Genomic DNA, 24,936 nt, shown 5'->3' with positions numbered 1-24,936 from the left:
TCTAAGCGTGTTTTTTAGGGAAATGACTAGTTTGATACTGGGACCTGTTGCTGGTAAGGAGACGCCAGACCACACATGACATGTAGAATTCAGAAGAGTTCAGTGAGACTAGCGATGATTTAACCCAATACTTAATAATTTCAGCGTCAGCTCCACTGCACTCTCTGTAAAAGAAACTTAATTTAGTGGAAGGGGTTCAAGGCTCCCCTATTTTTAGTTAGCTGGTAAAATAACGTCGAAAAAGCAGTTAAGTTTACCATTGGAAATTTTGTTCTACTCACAAAACATTGTTTATAAATTGCACTATTGATGAAAGGAAATGTTTTAATACAGGATGATAAAAACCAACTGCGTACAACAAAAATGTGAACGAATATTCCCTGAGTGGGTTTCCAAGTTCTACAATGGATGACCTGTGTCATATCACATCTATAATCTAGGTTTAAATTAAGTTTCACAAGAGAGAAAACTGTCAAAATGGTCTACAGTGACCCTCAATTATCTTTAATTACTTATCTAACTTGTCGTAAATTACAATGGCTGATGTGGCTTCTCAATAACTATATAACAGAAAAATTGTCGCGTTTCAGATTTTTACTGCCAGTGGCAAATGTGAACACCATGAGCTTTAATTGACGATCGACACTAGTATTATGCAAAAATGGGGTGTAACAGATGAGACTTCTGCAGTTCTGAGTGAAGCTTTATGTGCTGTTATGCGGCATCGCGAGCGTTCATTACCTTGTCGGTGTTCGTCAGGGGGCGGCGGGAAGCACAGCTCCGCTCACCTCGCCGTCTCGGAAGCAACTCTCTCCTAACTTCTCCTTACTACAATTTACCGAAGTTGGTTTAAAAAAAAACTATCTGGCTGTGTTCTCATCTGACCAATCAGGGTCTCAATGTTAACCCTAAGCTCCACCTACAAAAATTCTGTCTATCTAATGAGAAATGTTATACTTTTTGTGGTGGGACAATGTTTTTTAAAGTTTGCAACATAACAGAGACACGAAAAATTCTCACACTAAAACTTGCAGCTGGTGTGGTCCTTTTAGCGTTATCGTAAGATCTATACTGTTCTTCTGGAGGGCTCTATCTTTTAACATGGGCTGGGGGGGTGCTCCTGACGCAACAGAGATGCGAAAAAGTCTCACACTAAAACATGCGGCTGTGGTGGCCCTTTTTGTGTTATCGTAAGATCTATACTGTTCTTCTGGAGATCTCTAGCTTTTAACATGGGCTGGGGGTGGTCCTAACGGTTAGCTGGCGACTTGGGCGTCCGTCCCTTATCGTAGGGCCTTCCAGCTTAACACGGTTCTGGTCTCGGCTTCTGTTCTCGTTTCTCCCCTCGGAACTGCGTCTGTCTCACGGTGGGAAGGTATGACATGCATTTGGGCATTCTTGTGTTAGTCTGTGGTATTCCATTTGCTCACATGTTACTCGTATTACTTTGGTTAATTTAATGTCACGATTTATTTGGAGCTATGTGACATACTACTAGATTTGCTTATCATGTCAGTGTTTTCATGGAAGGCGTTGGATTTGCCTGTCACCTTACATATCACCACCCTTCGAACTTAATTTTTGCACTGAATTTAGGCAATGATTGAATCGTTGTCTAAGTCAGTCAAAAATTATTTCGTTATCTAAATTTTGTTGCCTACTGTTCAGCCATGTTATTCTGTTCTATGCTAGTTTGTATTGCTAATTTATATTTTTATATTCTTCCACATTATTCTCAAAAATGACAAGAGAATAATATTTTTATGCTATTATTAATTTTTAATTATTTTCTTTCTTTATTTAAGTGTGAAGTTTGTTTTTCAAGAAGTTTGTTATCGAAAGTGAGGAGTCTTTCACATTGATTTTCTTAGAAATATATTTCTTTTATAAATGTAGTAATTAAGTAAAATCTATTCCTAACACATTTTCTAAATATCATGTACAAGTAAAATGTTTTTGTTTTTTAGACACTCATTTCAACACTGTTACACTAACAAATAAGAATTATTTCCAAGAATTGCTTTGACAAAGAAATATACATACACAAGTATTGAGATATTATCCTAACAAATGGTACAAATGTTAAAAAAAAGGGAAACATCCAACAAGATAATTTTTTATTCTTTGTTTTTATAAGAAGAAAATAAGTAAAATATAGGTATTCTTTTATTTTTATGAGGAGAAAATAAGTGGCATATAGTTTTAGTGTTTATTATGCCTTACTTTTGTTCTTTATATACTGTCCATTTCAGAACTAATGACTTATTTTTATCGATTATTTTTTACTTAAGCCCATAGTCAATGACTGTTATTTTGTAGTTTATTAGCTGTCTCGTGTGCTTAACTTATTTAGTTTTTCACACGTTTCTTTTGCACAATTCCTACATCATATAATTTGATTTCACACATTCACACAATCCTATGAATGTCTAAGCATGAGGTTGGCGAATGTTTTTGCACGAAGGTAGTGGACTTGAGTGAGATGGATGTGGGCAAGTATTTGATGTACAGCTTCGTTCGTCGTTCCTTGTTGGCTTTGCAAGTGTGTGTTGCTGTTGTGGAGGTCCCATAATGGAATGGCGCTGTGAGTGCAGAATCTCGTGGTTTACTGGCTTTGTATGCGTGAAAGTCATCGTTATGTGTCGCTGAAAGCGGTCGTTTTTCGTTGTAATACTTCGCAGACGACTAGTTTACAATAGGATAGGGATTTGGGAAGGTATGTCATCTATTCTTCACCCACCTTCTTTCTTGGTCTCAATCTTGCGAATCTTCAACTTACGTTCTTCCTGATTTTTCTCTGCTTCTTACTTGCTTCTTGGCTCTTCTCTGGGTGGGATATGGAAATATTTATTGATAACTAGTCGCTTTGAAGTTCTCCTCTTAGTAATAGTTTGATAAATGGTTTGGACATGTCATTTCTACTTTGTGGACGTTTTCTTCAGTTTCGTGCATCAGCATGCAGTTTAATAGCAGTAGTGTGTCTTTTACTCATATTTTTTTGCCAGTGGTGGCTTGCCCAAGCGGTCTTCTCGTAAGTGCTGTTTTTTGCTCGCCCCGTTCATTTGGGGCGCTCGGAGACGCTTCCGGCGTTCAGCGTCCCGTCGCGTCTCTGCAGGGCTCTGCCACTGTGCATCTCCGTGTTCCGTCCCAGCAGGTTTCTGCCTAGTGGGCAAATTTATTGCCCACTTTCGATACCAGGGCCTTCTGTTGGTCTTGCTGTCCTTTCCTTTCTCTTGACGCCTCTGCCTTGTAGGAATCGTGTCTTGCTAATTACGTCCTTTTCTTTCTTGATACTTCTCTCGTTGCAACTAGTGGGTTGTTGCATCTCGTCCTTGCTGGAGTTTTTACAATTGTTCTTACAAAAAGTTTTACTTATAATCATCTAACTTATGTCTAGTACCTACATTGTTTTACACCTTTTTTAAAAAGCTTTACAAATTTCGGCACCCTTTCCATGTTACGATTCTAAGATATTTTGAGTCTTAACTTATACAAAAAACCTCAAATTCGTTTTTTATTTTTGTGTAGTGTCGTGGTGTATAGCATTTTAGTATTTCATGCTGTTAGACTATCTACGCTTTATTCCTTCACCTTAATTTATGGTACTATTGGTGTTATTTTTGTTTTTGTTTTTATTGAAACTACTTTCTTTTTCCCACCTTCCTCTCTCTTCATTCTTATACTCCTGACGATCTTATCTGCAACATAATCTTGAAATATTGTGCTGATTATTTACCAGTAATAAAATTAATCTTCAAACTTTTTGATATGGCTCACATGGTCAAGTCCTCAGGTTTTGCCTGTTTTTGGGTTCATTAGTTCCACAGAATTATCATGAGCAATTTGGCTAATTATGACAGGTCCTTTGTATGCAACGCAAAACTAATGTATTTTGTGTTTCTGTTTGCTGGAGAGATGGTGTGTTTTTACAAATACTTTCTGGCCTACTGAGAATGTCCTGCCGGCCGAAGTGGCCGTGCGGTTAAAGGCGCTCCAGTCTGGAACCGCACGACCGCTACGGTCGCAGGTTCGAATCCTGCCTCGGGCATGGATGTTTGTGATGTCCTTAGGTTAGTTAGGTTTAACTAGTTCTAAGTTCTAGGGGACTAATGACCTCAGCAGTTGAGTCCCATAGTGCTCAGAGCCATTTGAATTTTTTTGAGAATGTTTTTTTAATTGCTGTTCTATCTCCTCTTTCTTTTCTTTTAATGGCTGGCTTTCTGATGTTGGAGAGTGCTGTTGCTATGACTTGTTTGTGCTGTCTACATGGTACAATAGGAAATCTAACATTTTTTCTGGTTATGTTTGGGGGTTCAATATTTTTAAGTACAGTAACCGGAAGTAGTAGTGTAGTGCTATGTGGCATTTCATTTATTACTTCTTGAAAATCTTTAAAGTATATATCCCAAGTGTTGTGTCTTTTGCCTGCATATAATCGGCATAAAGTGCCTATGTCCTTCATAGATCGTTCTGCTGGATTTACGCTAGGTTTGTACTTAGATATGTAGATGGGTTTTATTTTGTGTTGTTTTAACGCGTTCTGCCATTGCACTGATTTTTATTGTGGGCCATTATCCGAAATTATTCGTTCCACTCGGCCTACTTGTCTGAGAAAATCTTGTCTAAATGCTTTACTTATAGTAAGACCTGTTGCCCGTTTTAATGGTGTCATTTTGGAACTTACTTCTAAATAAGTTCCAAAATGACAAATATGAAAATATATCCATTTTTTGTGCGTGGGAGGGACCCCATCAAATCTGTTGCAGCTATTTGTTTTAATCTTTTAGGGATTGTTGGAAACATTGGTGGCTTGGTTTGGAAAGTGACGTGTTTAGCCCTCATACATTTTTTGCATTTGACTAATACTGTTCTAATTCGTCTTTCCATATTAGGAAAATGGCTTGTTTCTTTTATTTTTAAAAAACATTTCTTTGGTCCAAAGCGGTCATTACTTAAATGTGTGTACCATATGTACTTATTAATTAGTTCATCTGGGATATAAATTAACCATTCATTCATTGCTGTCGAATGTCTGGAAAATCCTTACTTCTCCACTTGTGTTTGATTCCTAGTATTTCGGTATCCTTGTCCTGTTCTTTGCCTATGTTTTTCATTGCTGTCGTAATGTAGTTTTCGAAAGGTACTTGTTTCATATAGTACATTGTAAACTGGTCTTCTGCTGCTTCCAAACCTATGTTATTGGCTGCACCCTGTGGACATAGTGAAAAAGCATCTGCTAATACATTCGCTGGTCCTGGTATGAGTGTAATAGTGAAGTCAAATTCTTTTAGTATTAACATTCATCTGGCTAACCTCCCATGAGTTAGTTTGGCGGATAACAGAAATTCTAATGCTTTATGGTCAGCGTATACTTTTGTTTTTCTTCCGAATAGGAAGTATCGAAAACGTTGGAAGCCCCATACAATGGCCAATGCTTCCAGCTCCGTGACTGAATAGTTTTTCTCGCTTTTTGTGAGTACCCGACTGGCAAATGCAATTGTTCTATATGATCTTAGCCCTGCCAGTTCGTTTTCTTGGAATAAAACAACTACTAAACCTGTTTTCGCGCTATCAGTGGCCATACAAAAATTTTGTGTTGGATCAGGATGTGCTAAAATCGGTGCTGTTGTTAGTGCGTTTTTCACTTTTAAAAATTCTTCATTGGCTTGTTGATCCCAAATCCATGGCGTGTTTTTCCAGTCAATGCACATAGGCGTGGTGTTGCGAGAGAGTCGATCCAAATAAATTTTTTATAGAATCCGGTGAGACCTAGAAATCCTCTGAGAGTTTTCTTATTATATGGAGTACAGAATTCTTTGATTGCCGTTAGTTTTTCTGGGTCGGGCATTACCCCTTTCTCGGAAATTATGTGTCCTAGAAATTTGACCTCTCGCCTTCCAAATTTGGATTTTGTTATATTTACTGTGACCCCATGCTCTTTCATCATCTGTAAAAACTGATTTAATGTGTCGTTGTGATGTTCCCAAGAGGGTTCTGCTATAATCACATCATCAACATAACAATTAATTTTTTGTAAAATTTCAGGACTGAGTATAGTATTAAATCCCCTAATAAACACTGCTGATGATATGTTTAAATCAAATGGCAATCGTTTAAACTGGTAACATCTACCGAATACGATAAATTCTGTAAATTTTCTACATTCTGGGGCCAATTCTATTTGCCAGGAACTACTCCATAACTCAAATGATGAAAATATCTTAGCACCGTGGAAGTTTTGTATCAATCCCTCTAATTTTTCTGGGCGATCTGTCTCGGCGATTATGATTGTGTTGATCTGTCTGGAATCAAGCACTAACCTGATGCTCCCATCTCGTTTTTGTACAATATGGAGCGGGCTGTTATATGTGGAGGTAGCTGGTTCAATAATATCGTCATCTAACATTTTAGATATCTCCTGGAATACTTTATTCCTGTAGCTTAATGGGATTGTATAGGGTGGCACTCTAAATGGTTTGTGCTGTTTTACTTCAAACTTGTACTGAAAGTGCTTAATACTGCCAGTCTTAGGTAAAAATACCTCTGCTTTATCTCGTAAAATACCCTCTAATTCTCTTTTACTGTGTTCTGAAATACCTTGAACTTCTTGCAATTTTTCGTCGATTTCTTTATGGACTTCTAACATGAGTTGAGGCGATTCCCCCTTTTGTGCATACCATTCTAATTGTTCAGCCTCTTTATCTCGCGTCATTCTTAATTGTTTGTTTATAACTGGTATTTCTTCTAATGTTAGCTTTTGCTCAAAGAGAAGTGTGACATTCCCGAATGTTACACTACCTTTCCACATATCTATTATCGCTCGTCTCTCATTTAAAAAATCTGCACCTATAATCAAATCTACAGTTAGTTTAGGTATAATCACGAAGTTGGCTTCGATCTTTTGACCTTGACACGAAAAAGTTAACCTTGTTTGTCTCGTAACTTCCGCAGCATTGCTTCTAATAGGACCTCTTACTTTAATCTTACGTGTTTTCAGAACTGGCAATTCCTCATTGGCATTACACTGCATGAATAAATTTTCTGAGATCGCAGTCAGTTCACTTCTCAATTACAATATTGACTGGGATATGCTTTACCATGGCCTCCACAATTGGTTGAATTTGAAAGGGTTGGTTCTGTTCTTCTTCTTCTTGCATCAACGAATCCTCCACTGAATCATATATGAGTCTTTTTAGGAATTTCCCTTGTGAATTCGAACTTTCTGTAGGATAAGCTTCGACTGCTACTTCTCTCTCTTTTATTTCCTCTTCTCTATTTCTTCCTTCATTTAAGCTTTCTTCAACATCCTCATCCTCGTCTATCTTCTCCTTCTTCGTCGCTACTTCCACATAATCGCATCTAAATGCTCTAATTATCGCTTCATAACTTCCTTCATTATATACGTTGGGTTGTGTGCCCACTCGTAACTTATTTTCAACTTCGATCGACTGCGCATTATCCTCATTGAATTCACTTTCCCTGGTTTCCATCTCAAATAGCTCTGCAATACTCATTACTTTGTCCTTTCCTCTTACATTCGTTGTGCATGCTTCTGGTAATTCATCTTCCTCTTCAGTATTCTCCCAATTAATTTCGTCCCAACACGATATTGTTATTTTCTTGTCCTCGTTTCCATCTGGTCCCTGCGGATTTCTTTCTTCCTTCTTCTCTTCTCGTGGTAAGATTTATACTTCTCTGTTCAAGGTGCTGCAATTGTCCTGGGTCGGTGCGTCATTCTCTTTGGCATGGGCGCTTAGCTGTCAATTCGAACGTTTATCGGGGTTTGGTGGTCTTACCTCCACCTCTTCTATCTGTATTCTCTTTTCTTGTTCAGCATGTTGATAGTGGTTTCTTTGGTGATAATTTGTCGGTCTATTGGTTCTCCAGTACCCGTTCCGGTTGTCGTTATTCCCTCTGTAATAGTTGTTGCCGTTCCTGGGTGAATTATAGTTATTGCCATATTCTCTTCTAAATCCATAACCGGTTCTTTGTTGAAATCTATTGTCGTTTCTTGGTGCGAAGTTATCACATGGTTCGTAATTATTGTTTCTTCGTACTGTGTCTTGTGGATTCCACTGCTTTTTGCTTTCGTTTTCACGTGCGCTTCGTCTTTTTCTTGCGTCATCTTCCGAAAATATGAACTCTAGTTCCCTTAGAATACCTTTAAATGCTTCGACGTCATTGCCTCCGTGACCTACTAATGATTGCTGGTATTTCAATGGTAGCTTCATCGCGCATAATTTAATCAACTCTCCGTCACTGTATGGTACATCTAAGCATTGATTTTTCTTTGCCATTAATTCGAAAAATTTCAGGGGGATCTTCTCTCCTGAATTTTCAAAATATGGGTTCTGTAATGATTCGTACTTCACTCTGTTCTGTGCTTCGCTGGACCAATATCGTGAGAGAAACTTCTCTCTGAAATCTTCGTACGATCGGCATGTCGCTGCAACATTCTGCATGGTTTCTGCGACTGTTCCTGACATGTGTGCACATATAAAGTCTAATTTGTGTGCTAGCGTCCAGTGTTCTGGTAATCCTACTCGGAATTTATCAATAAAAGTTCGTGGATGTAATGAGTTTCCTTCTCGAAAGTGTTGAAATTTTCTGACTGTGAGGAAATGATCGTTGTCGTACTTCGTCATAGTTCCATATGAAATTCGCGATTCTTCGCCACTTTTGTTTCTGATCATTTCTTCCGTCGTTCTTTCCGGTTGTGGTAGACCCATTGGATATTGTCCACTGTAACTTTCGCCTACCCTTGCGTAATATCGTTGGAGTGGTACGCAATAATTTTCTTCCATCTGTTGTGAACGTGTAGCTGAATGCATTGCACTGTACTCTTCGCGACCTGGCTTTCCATTGTCAGGTATTGGTTCGGTATCTTGTCTGGCTAACCTTGCTGCTTCATTGCACGATCCAAACTGTCTTGAAACATACATTTGTGGTTCCGCATGTGTTTGTGATGACGTTTGTTCATCAAGAATTTCGAAACGTGTTTGTTGCTGTGCAGGCTGTCTGATTTCACGTATGTTACTTTCCGCCTGTGATTGGAATCGCAAATGCGTAATATCTTCGTTAATTGCTTGTTTTTCCGGTGCTGTTACAGATACGGATGTGGTTGCAGACTCTGTGCTTGTTCGATCCTGTTCACTACGCTCTTCAATGGTTTGCAACAACTCTGTTCGCAATTTCTGAAATTGTGCTTCGTTTGCGCTTCTATTTTGACTATGCGGTTATCATATCACTTCAGCGCTGCTTTTGTGATACGTATGTGTAACACACTGTTTTCAACAATTTCACGCGCTGTACCTGCTGCTTGTATAGTAATTTCGTTTATCTGTTTCTCTAGTTTCTTGACATCTCCCTGGGTGTTTTTACGTAATGTTTTGATCTCGTCCTGAATATCATTACGCAATGTTTGTACGTCCGCTTGTACCTTGTCAATGTCTGTTCTCAATTGATTGTGACCTGTTATTAAGTTTCCTATCACTTCTCGAGATTCTTTTGCCTCGTCTTCAATACGACTTAAGTGTAACTGAATTTTTTTGTTTTGTTCTTTAATCTCACGCATTTGTCTCGTGGTTTCTGCATTCTGAATTTGAATTTGGTTCGCTATGTCTTTATTTTGCCTTGTCATGATTTTCGTAATTTGTTGTAATAATTCTACCAGATTGGTGGGTCGTATTGAGTTTTCTTCCGACGTCCTACGCTCTGTGTTTTCGCCCAAGTGTTGGTTCGCAACCGATTGCATTGAACTGTGCTGTACACGTTTCTGCTTGCATTCATGTACTCTGTGGTGAGGGAGCTCTGATTACTTGTACTATGGGTTCTACGTATTCAAGACGCAAGTTAGAATCCTCATCGACTGTCTCTCTACTTTCTTGCTCCTCTCACGTATGCTGACTTATGTTCTCTATGCCTTGACGTACATTATCCTCGTTATGGTGCGTTATATGTCCTATTTCTCGCCATACTGCATCGTCTGTTGTACTGTCCTCTATTCTCTGTCCGTCTTCGTGTTGGGTCTCTACCTCAAATCGGTCAAGGTCTCGGTCTGCCATTGCTAATCTTTCCGAATCCCTTATTTTCTGTTTTAAAAGCAATTCACGCGCCCTACTTCGAGTCAACATGCGCTCATACGATCTCACGCGTCTCATAAACTTTTTGTTCACACGACTTGACAAACCATTCACTTACTTGTTGGGTCAGAACCAACTTCTCAACGATGTATCCGCCACCTGTGCGCTTGCATTGAGGAGAAAACTTAATTCTAACAATTTTTAAAATTCATAATTTAATTAGCTATTGTCTCTGCTATAATGTCTCACTATATATTGAATACTTTCTTATTATCTATCGATGCAGCTACTGTTTTCGACTATGTATAACTACAAAAAAAAATTTACTACGAAAATTTTTCAACAGGATATTTTTCTGACCTAGTTAGGCATGTGGTCGACCTTCAATCATGGTATTTTACCATCCTGGCAGGATCGCCATTTTCTAACATTCTGCATGGTGTCTCTTTGTTCTCTATCGTGTCTCCCTACCACTTTTGCGCAACGACACTCTGAGTGTGTTTTTTAGGGAATTGACTAGTTTGAACCTGGGACTTGTTGCTGGTAAGGAGACGCCAGACCACACATGACATGTAGAATTCAGAAGAGTTCAGCGAGACTAGCGATGATATAACCAAATACTTAATGATTTCAGCGTCAACTCCACTGCACTCCCTGTAAAAGAATCTTAATACTAACTAAATTTAGTGGAAGGGGTTCAAGGCTTTCCTATTTTTATTTAGCTGGTAAAATAACGTCGAAAAAGCAGTTAAGTTTACCATTGGAAATTTTATTCTACTCACAAAACATTGTTTATAAATTGCACTATTGATAAAAGGAAATGTTTTAATACAGGATGATAAAAACCAACTGCGTTCCACAAAAATGTGAAAGAATATTCCCTGAGTGGGTTTCCAAGTTCTACAATGGATCGAAGGATGACCTATGCCATATCACATCTATAATCTAGGTTTAAATTAAGTTTCACAGGAGAGAAAACTATCAAAATTGTCTACAGTGACCCTCAACTACATTTAATTACTTATCTAACTTGTCGTAAATTACAGTGGCTGATGTGGATTCTCAATAACTATATAACAGAAAAATCATCGCGTTTCAGATTTTTACTTCCAGTTGCAAATGTGAACACCATGAGCTTTAATTGACGATCGACACTAGTATTACGCAAAAAGGGGGTGTAACAGATGAGACTTCTGAGTGAAACTTTATGCGCTGTTATGCGGCATCACGTGCGTTCATTACCTTGTCGGTGTTCGTCAGGAGGCGGTGGAAAGCACAGCTCCGCTCACCTCGCCGTCCCGGAAGCAGCTCTCTCCTAACTTCTCCTTACTACAATTTATCGAAGTTGGTTTAAAAAAAACTATCTGGCTGTGATTTCATCTGACCAATCAGGATCTCAATGTTAACCTTGAGCTCCGCCTACAAAAATTCTGTCTATCCAAAGAGAAACGTTATACTTTTCGTGGTGGGGCAATGTTTTTTAAAGTTTGCAACCTAACAGAGACGCGAAAAAGTCTCACGCTAAAACTTGCAGCTGGTGTGGTCCTTTTAGCGTTATCGTAAGATCTATACTGTTCTTCTGGAGGGCTCTATCTTTTAATGGGCTGGGGGGTGCTCCTGACGTAACAGAGACGCGAAAAAGTCTCACGGTAAAACATGCGGCTGTGGTGGCCCTTTTGTGTTATCGTAAGATCTATACTGTTCTTCTGGAGGGCTCTAGCTTTTAACATGGGCTGGGGGGTGGTCCTAACGGTTACCTGGCGACGTGGGTGTCCGTCCCTTGTCGTAGGGCCTTCCGGTTTAACACGGTTCTGGTCTCGGCTTCTGTTCTCGTTTCTCCCCTCGGAACTGCGTCTGTCTCACGGTGGGAAGGTATGACATGCATTTAGGCATTCTTGTGTTAGTCTGTGGTATTCCATTTGCTCATACGTTACTCGTATTGCTTTGGTTAATTTAATGTCACGATTTATTCGGAGGTATGTGACATACTACTAGATTTGCTTATCATGTCAGGGTTTTCATGGAAGGTGTTGGATTTGCCCTACACCTTACAAAGTGACACACTAAAGATAGCGGATACGGTTTGCTATTTTGGAGGCTAAGTAACTGATGAAATTTGCAATAGGACGATATAAAACGCAGACTAGTAATAACAAGAAAAGCGTTTCTGAAAAATATATTGCTACGATATTACAAAATTAAGTGCAGAAAGTCTTTTCCGAAGGTATTTTTATGGAGTGAAGTTTTTATGGGAGTGAAACGCAGACAATAAACAGCTCAGACCAAAAGAGAATAGAAGCTTTTGAATACCGGTGTTACAGAAGAACGCTGAAGATTAGATTGGTAGATCGGACACGGAAGTACTTAATCGAACATAGGGGAAGCTTTACGTATCAAATTGATTAAAAGAACAAATCGGTTGATAGGACACAGTCTTTTTGATCATGGAATTAGCTTATAAAGTGCAACACGGATAGCTACAGCGATGGTTTGCTACTTGTGGAGCAAAATAACCTAGAATGGCAAAAGAAGAGGATACCATGCGCAGTCTTGCAACAGCAAGGAACGCTTTTCAGACAAAGAGACCCATATCAAAATCGAATATATACTTAAGCATTAGCACATCTTCTGCAAATATTTGTTTGTCGCATAGCATTATATGGACATGAAACGTAGAAAGCAAGTCCTAGTGTCACGAAAAGAATAGGGGAATCTCAAATGAAGTGGTATGGAAGAATGGTAAAGATTAGATGGCTTGATCAGCTAACCAGTTAAGAAGCACTGAATAAAACCAGAAAGAAAGAATTTTTTGGTACGGTGTGACTAATAGAAGGTATCGGTTGATAGGAGATGTCTAGGGGCATCAGTAACTAGGTTTTTGGTAATGGTAGAAGTGGGGGGGAGAGAGGGGAATTATGGAGACATTAGAAGCACACTGGTGTCCAAAATTAAAGTAAAAAAACTGCAGTTTCCCCGTCCTCTGTCTAATCCACGATATAATCGTACAAACTATCGTTACGATCGTGTTCTGCATGGAAGATGGCATTCCGATCAACGGACAACCATGCCAGAGGTAACGTCAGGGCACCTACCACGCGTGGCATTGTTCGCAGAATAGTCCCACATCCACAGTCGCTGTGTACACAGACTGTGCAGCAGGGCAGAGAGAAGACGCTTACAGACTCTCTGTTGTCGAGGGCCATATGAAGAATGGAAGCAGGCGAGTCGCAAACTGATGTGGCCCGATGGCTTAATGGGAACCGTTCTGTTGTTTCTCGACTGAGACGACAGTTTACAGAGACCGAAACTATATCCCGGAGACCAGGGCAGGTGCGACCACGTGTTACGTCAGAAAGACTGGACTGTTACTTGGTTGTAAGGGCATGACGGTACCGCTTTACTACCGCACTGCAACTGGCAACTGACCTCACAGCATCCCCCGGACCTGTTGTATCGAAGCAAACGGTATACAGAAGGCTTCAGCAGAGTGGTGTTTATTGTTGAAGACATGCTGTCGTGTTTACCTCTGGCGTGTCTTCACAGAACGGAACGTCTAGAGTGGAGCCATCAAGATCCCGCCTGGACGGCCAAACGGTGGAACAACGCTCTTTTCACAGATGAGTCCCGATTGGGTCTGGAGAGTGATTCTCGACAAATTAGCATCTGCAGGGCAAGTGGAACACGATTTTGGGACCCAAACATTGTGGAAAGAGGCCGAAATCGAGAAGGATCCCTAACGATATGAGCAGCGATTATGTTGACTACGCGAACACCCCTTCATGAAATTTTACAGGTGAATCAGCAAGATTTAACTGCTGTCAGGTACCGTGAGAAGATCTTGGGATCTCATGCGCGGTTGTTGCGAGGTGCCGTGGGCACGGACTTCGTACTGATGTGGGATTATGCTCGATCTCATAGAGCACAGCTGGTTGATTTTTCTTTGACGTGGCCTGCTTGCTCTTCTGATTTGAATACCATACAGAATGTCTGAGATGCACTAGGCAGGCTGTATCACGTCAGCACCCACCTACCACTCTCCAAGACTTGTGAGCAGCTCTGCAGGAATAATGGGATTGATTACATCATTCATAGTATGTCCCGTCGAGGTCAGGCCTGTACTGGTGCCAGAGGTGGTCACACCCTGCACTGAGCACATTAACCAGTTGTCAGAATGTGTGTGGAAATGCGTTAAGTTGAAAAAAAAAACGAAGAACATTCTTCTCTACCGTTATGTATGTTGCAGTTGGTTACATTCTGTATTCTTTACATTGTTTCTACTTTACTATCAATCGTTTGTATTGTTTTGTGGCGAAATAAACGCAACCATGCAAAATTTCCGATTGTTGCTTTAATTTTGGATTCCAATGTACATGCAGGTTGCAGTAGTGATGTGGAGATCAAAAGACGTGCGTATGTCAGACAGGCATTGAGAGTTGATTCAGTCCATTCTTCGGACTGTAGACTACAATACCCACACAGTGAAACTGGTCCTTAAACAGAAGTAGCACAACCGCTTTCATGGTAAAGGTATGTAGTTTATGCACGTCTCTGGTGTATTAAATATTTTCCTACTTGATGTTGCAGGGACCCTGGAAGGGCCTTGGTGTCAGAGACGCAGCTGCGACTACAATTTCTCGTGGACGCTTTCTGTGCTACGTGGGTGTGCGCCACTTTTCTACGAAGACGACAAGTGTTGTGCTGACGACTTCCATTGCCGTAAGTGCCAGAAAATTGACTTGTGGCAGTAGTTAATGTGAGATTTCATATATAGATACACTCTAAGACAAAAAGAAAATGACGCACCACAAAGGATTTAAGCAAATCATTCACAAACTGATATGCATGTAGGTGCCGACGGAAAATGTAAAAATTATAAACTTTGGCGGGCAATGAATAAATGAATTTTGCTGCGCAGCTGGCAAAAAAAGAACGGGGGACTTGTCGATACCAGGACATAAAGTCAATTGGACAGCACCTATGCTTCGCAGACGGGCGTATGAAAATTATACGTAGATGTCAGCATTTGAGAGAGGAAGTGCAGTTGGGCTCAAAGAAGCCGTTTAAAGTAATCGGCGAATCGCTCGACATTTGAATTCGAGTGATGCCACTATCCGACGGCGTTGGTAGGAATCAGTGAACCATGGCCGAACACAGCGTCAAGAGGAAAGCGGTCTACGTAGAGAGACGACGGGAGGTGAGGACCGAACAATCGTCAGATGAGCAGTCATGTCCCCGGAGTCATCATTATCGATCCGATGTGCAGTTGGTGCTTCAGTGAGCTAATGCCCATTAATAGGTGGCTCACAGAAAGGGGCCTGTGCTCACATCGCCCCTTGCGATGTTTGCTTTCGATCTCTGTACACCAACAAGCACTTCTGCAGTGGTGTCAGACATGTTCGGCCTGGAGCCTCATTGGCTGGAGTAGAATTGTCTTCAGTGATGAGTCCCGCTTCGAGCTGGGCTCCGATGACCAGCGAAGACGAGTCTGGAGACGCCATGGACAGCGATGTGGTGAGCCGTGGAAGGGGAACAAGGGGGAAACAAATGGTAGCACAGAAATTTTTCTTGTAACAGAGTGGCTTTATTGGAGTGAACAGTTACACCAATTCTCAGTCTTTCAAAATCAACTTTAGTTCTTTAAGGCACGCAGCTGCGATTAATCAAAACAACAAACACTTTTAATACAGTAGCAAAGGGCAAGCTGGGAAGACAATGAAATTTAAATAACAACTCTCCACAAATATAAGATTAAATTTATGATTGTTAAAAATTAAAAAAAAACTTTCATCAAATATCCCTTAATGCCTTTAGTAAAACAATAAGTGATAGGCCTAACGAGAAAGTGCAGTCCACCCCAACATTTCCATAGATCAAAGACACAAGTTGCACAATTTAACCCCAAGGATTTCCCAAGATAAAATTTCCCCAAAACGTAAAAGATAAATCATTACACTAAAATGCTGCATCAGTTATCAACATAAAAATTCACACCGAGCCCAGGGCTAGATTTTAACATTTCTGACATCGCAGCGGTAGGCAAGATAAAATTAGCTCAGTTAACAAAACACAATTACACCAAAACTCAAATACAAGTTAAAATTTAACACACATGACGACAGCCGCCAGCTTACAATAGTTCAAAAACATTATTCAATCTCATAGGTGCGCAGATGTCATTACCAATGGGAGTGTGCGAACCAACTTGAAGCAACTATAACATGGCATAGACCAAATTACAGATACGGCCGTCTATGCAGAGAAGTCGGCAAGAAACGGTAAACAAGTCAGGAAACGGTCACCGTCGCCCACATACACACTCGCGCACGGTCACAGAGGAGCCAACCTTAAGTCAGGGAGATAGGAGAGGCAGGGTGCTAATAAAACAATTCGTCACGGGACCCACCGAACCACTGGACGGGAACTACGAAAATTCACTCACCTTAAACTTTACGTACGACGCCCGGGCGAGGAAACGGGAAATCGTACGGGCACAGGCCACCAAAAACCCCAGACTAATACACAGAATCCCATAAATTCCGAAACATAATTAAATCAATTATCCCCCAAAACCCCGGAACTTGGCACAAGCGAAATTACAAGCCACAGGATCCAAAGGCATTCTGCAGAAGAGTAAGGAGGCACCCCACAGAATGCTGAGAGACTCGAACACTGGGGTTTGCCCACGTTTCCGACACAGTCATAACAACGAAGATAATCTTCTTAGCCATAGCTCGCTGAAACACACAAACAGCACCAAACTTCCGAGGACGGAAAAGTACTCCCCTGTAAACTATATCCGGGAGCAGCACAGCCACAAGCTCCAGGGAAATCGCCGTAAGAAAGATGATCCAGCACGAGTATGGTCACCCAGACCTCAGCAAGGCGCAGTCAGAGAGGGCAGGAAAGCTGGTTATCAGGCGACAACTCCAACCACCGACCCGGGGAGCAGCAAGTAACACCAGCCCCGGCCAGCGACAGCGCGGAGGGACCCACCGTCCGACGCAAAAGGCAATGCTCGCGCCGCTCGCGCCCAAACTTGACTGGCCGCGCACACAACACGCCACCGGGCAGAGACGGCGCCACCCGCCGCCAGGAGGCGCCCCGCAACGGAGAAAGAAACACCACTCGGAGGCCCAACGATCGAGAATCGATCGGGAATACCACCGCCACGGCACATGTGGTACCAACCTGATTGGCGCCCGTCATACGGCCCAGCAACCAGGAGTGACCTCCTGGGGTCTGGGCTGCCATTTCATCTCGTAGCCGGACTTTTTATTTGCGTTTTCTCTTCAGTCTGTTATCTGTATAAAGGAACTTTATACTCATGAATTGGCATAAATACAGCACATAATATTGTAAGATAATTTAAAATTTGGTAGCAAGAGATAAGCATTATGCTGTTTAACAGAAAAAAATTATACAGAATATCTACATGAAAACAAAAATACTATTAACAAAAGTGTCTGCATACGTCCATTTGACCATCTGGCACACAGATATCTGTTCATTTGGAACAGAAGGCGCATTCTGTGGGTTATGATAATATACAGCGCATTGTGGATCACAAATTTTGTAATTTATTACCCTGCTACACTACTCTATAACAGCACACTACACACCATTATACTACACTGTACACCTGTAGTTGGTATCAGAAACAAGCTGGATTTATTATTTGTCTACATTGCTAGTCGCCAGTGCGCAGAGGTGCAACTCAGGATTGGTTGGTTGGTTGGTTGTTTTGGGGAAGGTGACCAGACAGCGTGGTCATCGGTCTCATCGGATTAGGGAAGGACGGAGAAGGAAGTCGGCCGTGCCCTTTCAGAGGAACCATCCAGGCATTTGCCTGGAGTGATTTAGGGAAATCACGGAAAACCTAAATCAGGATAGCCGGACGCGGGATTGAACCGTCGTCCTCCCGAATGCGAGTCCAGTGCAACTCAGGATTCGCAGGGCCTGTGCTGCTGTGCCACCTAAGGACGTGGTCGTCCCTGAGGCTCGTCTACTCATTGCTTCCAGAAGGTCGTTGTAAGTGGGTGTTCTGCCTCGGCGCGTCTCTTCACCGTTATGTAGGTCTCTTCTCGGTTGTCTATCAGCCATGTACGCTAGCAGCTTGTAAGCAGATATTTTAGCGATCAACAAGTACGGCTTCTGCCACAGTTCCGCATTCCTTATTATGTGCCGGCCGCTGTGGCCGAGCGGCTCTAGGCGCTTCAGTCCGGAACCGCACTGCTGCTACGGTCGCAGGTTCGAATCCTGCCCCGGGTATGGATGTGTGTGACGTCCTTAGGATAGGTTTAAGTAGTTCTAAGTCTAGGGTACTGATGACCGTCCCATAGTGCTTAGAGCCATTTGAAATTTATTCTGTTACAGATTGTTGCATTTCCAAATGCATTCCTGTACTGGTCAGTGACATCGTACCTAACGGCTCATTCCCAGACGATGTGACCTCTGGTGCCAGTCGTTCGACATCTACAAGTTTCTGTGGTGCGCTGACGTATTTTAGTAAGTAGCTAGGATACGGACCATGTCCCGACAGGTAGTGTAATGCTTCCTCTCTCGTTTACACTGAAGTGCCAAACAAACTGATATGGACATTCGTATTCAAATACAGAACTATGTAGATAGGCAGAATACTGCGCTGCCGTCGGCAACGCCTATATAAGACAACAACTGTCTGATACAGTTGTTAGGTCGGTTACTGATGCTACAACAGCAGGTCGTCAAGATTTAAGTGAGTTTGAACGTGGTGTTTTAGTCGGCGCTCGAGCGACGGGGCACAGCATCTCCGAGGTAGTGTTGAAGTGAGGATTTTCTCGTACGACCATTTCACGAATATACCCTGAATATTAGGAATCTGGTGAAACATCAAATCTCCGACATCGATGCGGCCACAAAAAGAACGGGACCAACAAAGATTCAAGAGAATCGTTCAGTGTGACAGAAGTGCAACCCTTCCGCAAAGTGCTGCAGATTTCAATGCTGGGCCATCAACAAGTGTCAACGTGCGAACCATTCAACGAAACATCATCGACATGTGCTTTCGGAGCCAAAGGCCCACTCGTTTACCCTTGATGACGGCACGACGGAAAGCTTTACGCCTCGCCTGGGCCCGTCAACACCGACATTGGAGTGTTAATGGATGGAAACATGTTGCCTGGTCAGACGAGTCTCGTTTCAGATTCCATCGAGCGGACGGACGTGTATGAGTATGAAGACAGCCTCATGAATCCATGGGCCCTGTATGTTAGCAGGGGTCTGTTCAAGCTGGTGGAGGCTCTGTAATGGTGTGGGGCGTATGCAGTTGGAGTGATATGGGACCCCTGATACGTCTCGATACGACTCTGACAGGTGACACGTACGTAAGTATCCTGTCTGATCACCTGCATCCATTCATGTCCGTTGTGCATTCCGACGGATTCGGGCAATTCCAGCAGGACAATGCGATACTTGACACGTCCAGAATTGCAACAGAGTGGCTCCAGGAACACTCTTCTGAGTTGGAACTCACTAGACATGAACATTATCGTGAATATTTGGGATGCCTTGCAACGTGCTTTGCAGAAGAGATCTCCTTCCGCTCGTACTCTTACAGATTTACGGAAAGCCCTGCAGGATTCAAGGTGTAAATTTCCTCCAGTACCAATTCATACATTAGTTGAGTCCATGCCACGTCGTGTTGCGGCACTTCTGCGTGCTCGCGGGTGCCCTACATGATATTAGGCAGGTGTACCAGTTTCTTTGGCTGTTCAGTGTATGTTAGCAAGGAAGTGGTAGTTTCCCTTCCTGTTTGTGCCCTGTCCCAGATTTCTTGTCATTCTATTTCAATGCAGGCCTTTATTTCCTTATTTGATACGGCTCTTGTGCCCAGTATGTCCGTTACCTTATCATGCTCGTCCTTTTTGGGCCAATATGGTGGACTTCTCTTCTTACTGCTAGGTCTAGAGATAACAAGCCTCAGTCGGAGTTGTTCTATAAGCGTCTGTCAGGTGCAGGAGTTCACCTCTCTGTGATCGAAGTAGAGCCAGTGTTGCCCTTAGGCTTCTGACTCTGTGAGCCAAAACGCTAGACCCATAGCCCACAGCGCCGGCCGCAGTGGCCGAGCGGTTCTAGGCGCTTGAGTGTGGAACCGCGCGACCGCTACGGTCGCAGGTTCGAATCCTGCCTCGGGCATGGATGTGTATGATGTCCTTAGGTTAGTTAGGTTTAAGTAGTTCTAAGTTCTAGGGGACTGATGACCTCAGAAGTTAAGTCTCATAGTGCTCAGAGCCATTTGAACCATAGCCCACAGCAGCGTGTGGGGTTGGGTTGTGGTACACTCTTACTGCACTTAGTGGCAGCTGAAAATTTCTTTGACCTGTTTTTACTGTTTTATTTAGGATTTTATTGCTTCTCTGGCAGACTATTCCTACATGTGTATTAAAGTTTTGCTTTTCATCGATGTTAATTCAGAGATACCTATAAGCTTCTTTCCCATTTCATAGGTTGGTCATTTATTGTGACTGTGGGATTTCTCAATATTGATAAAATTCCATTTAGTGACGTACAAACTGTTTAGTGCGCTGCTATCATTAGTTTGTTTTCTACGCACCAGTTGCTTAGTCTTTCGAGAAGTACCCTATTATTTTTTTTCTAATTTAGCCCTTGTGTTAGCAGATACTGTAATTATCAGATCTTCCGCATAAGGCGGTACAACCTCTAGTCTTTGTTATACTCTGAAGCCGATTCAGTCATGACCCTGTGTCAGTGTCCCTGAATTTTGGATCACAGGCAGAGCCCTGTGAACAGCCTTTGGTGATTTCTTTCACAATTTTCTTTCCAGGACATTCAAATTGCCCCTACCTGTCTGTGCAATCATCTCGTTGACTGTTATGGAGGCACCTGGGACAGTCCATCTGTTTCAAAGGTTCTAGTTATTTGAATCATTATGCCTATAACATATTTATCGTCTCAGATGTTCGCAATATTCATAGTTTGATTTATCGCATTCTCGGTGGATTTCCGCTTCTTGAAACCGCTCTACAGGGAGCTCAAGTATTCTACCTGTATGCGATCACTCAGGCGGCAGCAGAGAAGCTTTTCCTGTACTTTGATTAGAGAATTTACCAAACAAATCGACCTGTAAGATTTCTCTTGGGTATTTGTCTTCCCATTTTTTCTAGTATATCGATGTTTGAGGTTTTCCAGATTCTGTTTACCCGCCCCTGCAAAAGACATTCGTTTAATAACACGTTATATATGGCACAATTTGGTGTACTAGTTGATGTGACATCTCTGCCAGTATTCTGTCAGGTCTAGGTGCTCTTTTTTCTTATGTAACCATTATTGCCAGACTCACCTCCGCCTGCGCAAATGGAATCACACCACTGTTATTCACATGCTGCTCTGGTAACTAATATCGAAGATGCTGTGTCTTCCACCGTTGTCTCGTCCAACAACGAAGTTCTGAGTCGATACTGCACAGTTGTCTCCCAGTCTGTCACCATCATGCTGTCGAATCGTCTCGGGATTGATAATACAGTGGGTGATCGAACTTTGCTAGTTGCAGGTTTGTACGGAAAACCCCAAACATGTGTTACTATTTGGCCCTTAATGTAGGCCTCGCATTTTTCTGCTCTTGTTTGGTATAGTAGTTCTTTATATTGTTGTTTGACCGTCCGGCAGAAAATCAGTCTTCTTTGCAGTTCTGTTTCCTCTAAGCGTCTTTGGCGTTATCTCCTAGCCTGTCTTGCGCTGTATCTTAAGTACTAGAAGGCGGGACCCCAGGGAATTTTAAATCTCTTTGATTTCCTAACAAATGTGGGATCGCTTTGTTTTGGGCCGTCTGCAACGCTTGCACCAATTCGTCCGCTTTGACGTCAGCATCAAACGCGCTTGCTTTCAGTGGTTATATCTTGAATTCCGCCTTTAAAAGTTCACAATTAGCTTAGCGTAAATTTTTTAGTCTCTCGGGCTTGATGTTAGCATCTAAATCATATCATTTCTGTGTTTGTAATTGTGAAATAAACGAGATAACAGTCGCTTTTTTTTAAGTCCATCACAGGCCTTTCAGTCGCTAATGTGGTCACTGACTTTCGAGTTTGAGAGGGACATCTTTGGTAGTCATCCACGGCACCCTTCGTAGAGCAGCTGTACTCTGACGATATTTTAGGACCCGTTTTGTTGCTCTTCAAGGCAAACCATCATGGGTCCACATTTCAGCAAGATAATTCCCGCCCGCACACGGTGAGAGTTTCCACTGTTTGTCTTCGTGGATACCAAACCCTACTTCGGCCAGCAAGTTTGACGGATCTCTCCGCAACTGAAGATATCTGAAGCATTATGGGCAGCGCCCTCCAACTAGCTTGAGATTTTGACGATATAACACTCTACGATATCCCTCAGGAGGACATCCGACAAATCTATCAATCAATGGCAAGCCGTATTAATTATTGCATACGGACCAGAAGTGGACCAACAAGTAGTGACTTAATCAATTTGTGAAGCTCTTGAATAAACAACCTAGTTTCTCTGAAATGGTAACCATTTGTTTTACTGTACATGTACGTCACATCTATCGATTTCCGTCCCATCGGGAAGATTCCTTCGTGATGCGTCATTCTTTTTCTTTTGTCTTAGAGTGTACATACATTGGCGACATAACTGACTGTCATCAAGTAGTTTCGGTTTTGTCAGCACCATGAAGAATTTGGTTCAGACACTCTTTAGTGGCAATTTCTTTGCTGCAGCTCTGAATTTATTGGTGTATTTTATTCTTTTCGCAGCTTCCGCTGAGGATATTGTAGTGCGGCACTCAGAGAATTCAACGACGAATGAAGGTCAGTATCTTCAATATTTGGATCTTCAATATGTTATTTTATGCTTTTAGCGGAATGTAAATAATGATGTTACTAGCAATGCTGCCTCATTTTCGTTGCTCTTGTCCACTAAAAAATCCAATAACTAGTATTTATAGCATCCAGTTTACTGGGTTGATATTAATTAGTATGCAAAGTCGACAGATCATATTGAATGTAGGAAGTTCGGGAGTTGTCCTTCGTGTCATTTATCAGTATCCTATATACAACACAGCTATTCTACATTCAGTTAAATTTTTACACTAATCAAATAATTATTGAGGAAAAGGGAACACTTGTAACAGCTGACGTCTTCAAACATATCGCGGTTAATCAAGTAGATAGTAAGAGTGATGATGATGTTAGATGAGTTCTTGTTATGATAGATGCATGGAAGATCGGAAAAACATTGCACTTCATACGCTTAGACTGCTTACATGACACACAGATGTTTTGTTGACTTTCTACCTGATGCCATGTTTTAGTCTGCCTCGTCATAGAGTGATTTTAGTGCTATGTACACAGAATTACGAAATCAGTCCATCTGTTGTGAGCTGTATTTGCTGTCAGCTTTGTTCGTGAGCATACACGGAAAGTTAGGGGGAAAAAGGACGGCGTTTAGTAAGAGATAAGCAGTAGTGGGAAATCAAGTGAGACGACGAATGTGATAAATCTAGAACATTACTGTAAATGAATGGTCAGCTTTCACATCGTCAGAGACCCCTATCGGCTAGCCATCTGTGTCAATCACAGCGTTTTATCCTGCCATTTTTATAATTTGCCACAAGAAAAAGATTTTTTTCTTAATTTCTATATGTAATACTCGTCAAATGCTGTCCAAAACTTCGATCGTTTACATAATTTTTTTGTTTTCCATCAAGCTGATTACTTCGAGTGTTGTTTGAATGACAAATAGTGATGGCTTCTAAGATTACTAACTGGGCAGAGAGATTAATAAAAAACGGAGCATCTTGAAAAAGAAGAGAAATGCAGGCAGTGACAAAAAAAGTGAAGTCATCAAGATAAACGCCAAAGGCAACTAACCCTTACTACAAAGAGGTATGCATCGAATCAGCGGCTTAACTTTGACTCAAAAGATTTACAGTCCATTGATATCACATGTGTTGATATACATATCCGAAAGTACCTGCGAAACACTGACTTAGAGAAATCTGGATTGTTTGTGGTGAAAAAGGGAAAGCTGAATGGTCGTTTTAGTGTTGTATGTACCAAGCACTGGGTCCACACCACACATACTTGGATAGATTAAATTCAAACCAAACATCGCCCATAGAACTGCGATTGTTGCGACCTATTATAAAACTTCTTTACATAGTTGCTATTTTATAGCTGAAGTTTTCGACTAAAGTAATAGTTTCTAAGAGTTCATCCATGATGGTGTATTACCAAGATTCACTCATTCAGTCACATTTATTGTGTCTCGTTTACTAAGCCACTATGTTGTTTGTGATTCATTTTTTAATTCACCGAAAGTCGGCGTATCTGAAAAATAAACATTGCTCGAAGACTCTTTCTGTATGCTGCGGGGAAGCTGACAATGACAAAGGATAACAGAGCGAGACTGCGGTCTTTCTAGATGTGTACGTGGTGGAGGAAGGAAAGACCAGCTTGAACTGTTAGGGTGAAAAATGAGTTGTGAGGGAGCAGAGGCATTTACTGAGTGTAACGAAACTGAAGGAAAAACAAACTGGAGAGGACGTGTGTTAAAGGAGGGGGTTAAAAACGCAGTGGTTAAAAGAGCATGTGGAAGGCGAAGATGAGGACAGGGAGAAGCACGTTCATATTCTGGGCGAGGTGCTGGAAGGCAGCACCACACAGGAGCCAGAAAAGAAGACGCGAAAGACTTGTTTACACAGTGAAAACGAACAATGGGAAATTAGTTTCTGGATACACGTTGCGCTTCAGATTTCTAGCAGCATAAACTGTGTGCTACAGGATCCTGGTGAACATACAAAGTCTTTTCGGGAACAAGCTAGAGTGTATGGAACTCTGACTAA

The 24,936-nt window shown here is 41.7% G+C and overlaps 1 protein-coding gene across 1 annotated transcript in view; it reads left to right on the top strand.

Moving 5' to 3' along the window:
* LOC124777772 overlaps positions 1–24,936 on the top strand; it is a 123,839-nt gene that overhangs the window by 89,724 nt on the left and 9,179 nt on the right. The window contains exons 6-7 of the mRNA XM_047253282.1: positions 14,667–14,798; positions 22,847–22,900. Of these exons, the coding sequence (XP_047109238.1) occupies positions 14,667–14,798; positions 22,847–22,900 (186 nt within the window). The remainder of the gene's footprint in view (positions 1–14,666; positions 14,799–22,846; positions 22,901–24,936) is intronic.

The sequence above is a fragment of the Schistocerca piceifrons genome, chromosome 2 (assembly GCF_021461385.2).
Source record: "Schistocerca piceifrons isolate TAMUIC-IGC-003096 chromosome 2, iqSchPice1.1, whole genome shotgun sequence".
In the NCBI taxonomy this organism is placed as follows: domain Eukaryota; kingdom Metazoa; phylum Arthropoda; class Insecta; order Orthoptera; family Acrididae; genus Schistocerca; species Schistocerca piceifrons.
Note: the sequence above shows the minus strand (reverse complement) of the source record. Positions and strands in the feature narration are given on the sequence as shown.